At 42.7% G+C, this 2,500-nt stretch overlaps 1 protein-coding gene across 1 annotated transcript in view; it reads left to right on the top strand.

Moving 5' to 3' along the window:
- Positions 1–369: 369 nt before the first annotated feature.
- mmp25b (matrix metallopeptidase 25b) overlaps positions 370–2,500 on the top strand; it is a gene marked incomplete at both ends in the record, with an annotated part of 16,124 nt that continues 13,993 nt past the window's right edge. Inside the window, 4 exons of the mRNA XM_080835670.1 lie at positions 370–468; positions 951–1,083; positions 1,169–1,310; positions 1,471–1,760. Coding sequence (XP_080691796.1) covers positions 370–468; positions 951–1,083; positions 1,169–1,310; positions 1,471–1,760 — 664 coding nt within the window. The remainder of the gene's footprint in view (positions 469–950; positions 1,084–1,168; positions 1,311–1,470; positions 1,761–2,500) is intronic.

The following is a 2,500-nucleotide window of genomic DNA, read 5'->3' as shown; positions in this document are numbered from 1 at the left end:
ACAGGATGCTGTTTCACTCAGGTTATTGATTCCTCTTCACTGCTACTTAGTCCATAGGCGAAGAGGGGAGACAAAGCACCGGTAGGCATAGGCAGTCTATAGTATGGCGTGGCGGGATGTTTTTAATCCTAAAGCGCATCATTTAGCCTGCTTGGACTCTGGTGGGGATTACATGAAAGATGAAAGATAACTAGAACTCTAGAATCAGTACATTCATGTTTCATGCTACTTCTCGCAAAATGATGCCAGTGTGATGAGGTCACAACGCTTTCAAGTAGGTTTCTGGTAGTTCCAGTAAACATTTTTTTTAAATACTTTGTATGTCTTCACATAACTAGGCTACGGGTTTCTTTTCCGGACTACTTGGGGATGACAGCGATAAGCCAGCTCGGTCCCCTGACCGGCGTGATATTAATGTCGATCTACCTGGAATCTGTGATTGCACAGAACGAATACTATTCGGGTGTGGTAAGCTATCCTTTTTTGTTTTTTTCTTATAGAGTTGCTGCATTCATTTGTGTAAAGACGTTGGATTATAGAAAATCCTTATTATTAAGCTTATTTTGATCTAACGTAGTCGATTCTGTTTGACTGAAATTATAGGTCTTTGAGACTATGAGAAAAACCTTACTGTGAAGGATGCGATAATATGCTTTTCGCCGACTTCAGCGAAAATCTCCTTACGTTCCTCTCTCGTTGTTGTGCGCTGAAAAACTTTTGCATAGTCCTGGGTACGTAAACGAAATAAACAAAGTGGCTGGAACTAAACCATACAGTATTCTAGCCAATCGACAACGTTCCTTCAGGACCAGGATAGGGAGGCATTTCTATTGACTGTTACGCTCAACTACCAACAACCTTTTGCCAGGATCGTGGGCTGTGCCTTTAATTAAACTTCAATTATTATTTGTTGAAGAGCGTAATATCATGATAAAATCTGTTTATCTAAGGACTGGCTTAGTCGCTATGGTTACCTCCCGCCACCGGACCCCCGGCTGGGCAGACTGCAGACGAGAGAGGGCATAGAGAATGCCATCAGAGAGATGCAACGATTCGGGGGCATCGAGCAGACGGGAGCACTCGGTAAACAGTCTTGCGCTTGACTACAGAGAGACGGAAACTGTTTGGGTGGGGAAGGATGTGAGATTGACTTGTGGTCTCTTTATAGACAGAAAGACGTTGGACCTGATGTCAAAACCACGATGCTCTTTACCTGACATCATGGGTTCTGAAGACAGGATGAAACGAAGGAGAAGAAAAAGATACGCTTTGGCTGGTTACCGCTGGAAGAAGAACATTGTCAAATGGAGGTGTGAAATGTGCACGTATTACTTGCCGTATTGTTTAGTGAATCATGACCTGCTGTGACACATGACACACACATAGGCTACTCTAGTCATGTACTTGTCAGGGCTATTTATTTAACCATGAGTTAATTGCCTTTCCTTTCCTGATCTTTTCAAATTCTAGCATCCTTAACGATCCCAGGCTGAGCAGGAACTTAAACCCAGCGTTAGTTGAAAACATTATGACCTACGCCTTAAAAGCTTGGAGTGACGTCACCCCCTTGAAGTTCCAGAAGATCTCTAAAGACAGGACGAGTGAAGCCGACATGGAGGTCTCTTTCACGCGCAGCAACCATGACGACGGCTACCCCTTTGACGGGCGTGGAGGCACGCTTGCTCACGCTTTCTTCCCTGGGGAGTCCCGGATCGCTGGAGACACCCACTTTGATGACGAGGAGGAATGGGGCTATGGAGGTAAGGGCTCTGAATTAGATTAGATTAGATTCAACTTTATTTTTAATTGCACATAGTACAAGTACTGAGACAACGAAATGCAGTTTAGCATCAAACCAGAAGTGCAAAATAGCAATAAAAGTGCAGTAAGAGTATGTATGTGCATATGTAAAGTGGAATAAGTGAATAAATAAGATACAGTAAGAGATAGTTATGTAATATGAACAGAGGTCAAATATCCCTGTGGTAGTCAGTGTGTGTGGTAGTCAGTGTGTGATGTGTGTGGTAGTCAGTGGTGGTATGTGGTAGTGTGGTAGTCAGTGTGTGATGTGTGTGGTAGTCAGTGGTGGTATGTGGTAGTGTGGTAGTCAGTGTGGTGGTGTGTGTGGTGTGCAGTATGCAGTGTCATTGAATATTGCCTAGGGTAGATCTGGTCTAAATCACACCTAAACTAGACACTTGTTTACATTCAGTCTGAGATCTGGGCCATCAGTAGATTCTAGGTGCTTTTCAGGTGCGCAGTCAATCACAAACAAACAGGGTTTGGTAACTTTCAGATTTAGGAGACAAATAATTATTTACATACAGTATATACACGGCTCAAATCTGTCAACATTTAGAAAATGCAAAATAAAAAAACATGCATCAAAATATCTCAATATACAAAACCTTAAATCAACTCAAACTGTTTTTCTAACCTAGTCTGACAGATGGAGTTCACTGTGCTCTACCAGTTCAGTTAGGACACCAGATTGACCGAT

This window comes from Sprattus sprattus (assembly GCF_963457725.1).
Source record: "Sprattus sprattus genome assembly, chromosome: 3".
NCBI lineage: Eukaryota > Metazoa > Chordata > Actinopteri > Clupeiformes > Clupeidae > Sprattus > Sprattus sprattus.
Note: the sequence above shows the minus strand (reverse complement) of the source record. Positions and strands in the feature narration are given on the sequence as shown.